General features: G+C 50.6%; 1 protein-coding gene across 1 annotated transcript in view; it reads left to right on the top strand.

Moving 5' to 3' along the window:
- LOC119582314 (flocculation protein FLO11-like) overlaps positions 1 to 1,448 on the top strand; it is a gene marked incomplete in the record, with an annotated part of 8,613 nt that overhangs the window by 6,193 nt on the left and 972 nt on the right. Inside the window, 1 exon segment of the mRNA XM_037930529.1 lies at positions 1 to 1,446. Coding sequence (XP_037786457.1) covers positions 1 to 1,446 — 1,446 coding nt within the window.

Here is a 1,448-nt window from a genome sequence, read left to right as displayed (position 1 = left end):
GGCACTGGTCAGAATTCCTTTGCCAATCCTCAAAACCCTTCGCTGGATCAAAGTCCTTCGTTACCATCTTTCTCCTTCCCTGAGGAAAGTCAGGACCCTCTCTCCTCTCGAAACGACGTCTCTGTTCACGAGCAGATTCTCCTTGTTCCTCAAGTTGATTCTGCTCTCCAAAGGAATCCCGATCCTTCTCCTGTTCCCCTCCTTTCGCCTCTTAGTCAGAACCCCACCACACTCGCCCAGCTTTTCGCCTCCCTTAACCGGGACCCATCCGCCCTTGCCCAGCTGCTTTCGACTTTCAAACGAAACCCATCAGCCGCCTCGAATTTCCTTTCCACTCTAAGACAGAATCCTTCCGCTGCTGCTGTGTTGATCTCCTCTCTCAGGGAGAATCCTTCTGTAGCGTCAGAGATTTTCTCTCTCCTTAACCAAAACCCTTCCATAGCCGCCCAAATACCGTCTGTTGTCGAGCGGGAGCCATCTCCTCCCTCACAGATCCCTAAAACCCTCACACAGAATCCATCTACTTCATCTCAGGCCTTGTCTACACCCGAAAAGAACCCTTCAAATCTTCCAAAGAATCTAATTCCTTCAACCCTTAAAGCTGAACCCTCCCTTCCACCAGCGCAACTTTCTGCTCTCAAAGAGAGCCCTCTTGATCCCATTCAGGTCCTCTCCACTCTCAGACCCAAGTCCTCTACGGTTCCCCTTGCTTCTCCTCTTGCTCAAAACCCATTGAATCCAGTGCACGTCCTGTCTGCTGTTACCCCAAGATCCTTCCCCAGACCCACTCCTTCTCCTCCCCAGTTCCAACCCACTCCGATACCCTCCTCTCCTCCCACCCAGTCCTCTACTACCGAGATCTCGCCCCCTCCTTCTAAATTCTCACCCCACCTTGTACAGTTTGCAGCTTCTCGTCCTAAATTCTCACCCACTGTTCCGCAGTTCACTCCTTCTGCCTCTGAGTCCCCCTCCAGTACTCAGTTCGCCTCCTCTCCCTCGAAAGTAGTATCTCCTGCCACCCAGTTCATATCATCTCCCTCTACATTCTCATCTCCTGCTACATTATCCTCCTCTGCTCCGAAACTGACATCCCCTAGCTCCAAATTCTCAACCTCTTCTAACCAATTTGTTTCAGCTTCCTCGAAAAGTTTATCCTCTACTAACCCATTCGCTTCGTCTTCCTCGAAAACATTTTCCTCTGCCAATCACTTTTCATCTTCACCCTCCAAATTCTCCTCCGCAGCGATTCCGCATTCGTCCTCTCCTAACCAGTTCTCGTCCCCCACTAAACAGCTTTCACAGTTTTCGTCCTCTCCGTCTGAAAGCTCATCTTCCTCTAAACAGCTTTCATCTTCTTCCCAGTTCTCACCTTTTCCCTCTCAAAGCTCCTTCCCCGCTACCCAGTTTTCCCCCTCCCCTAAACAGTTTCCTTCTACTCAAGTCCAAGT

This window comes from Penaeus monodon, chromosome 15, assembly GCF_015228065.2.
Source record: "Penaeus monodon isolate SGIC_2016 chromosome 15, NSTDA_Pmon_1, whole genome shotgun sequence".
Classification (NCBI taxonomy): Eukaryota; Metazoa; Arthropoda; class Malacostraca; order Decapoda; family Penaeidae; genus Penaeus; species Penaeus monodon.
Note: the sequence above shows the minus strand (reverse complement) of the source record. Positions and strands in the feature narration are given on the sequence as shown.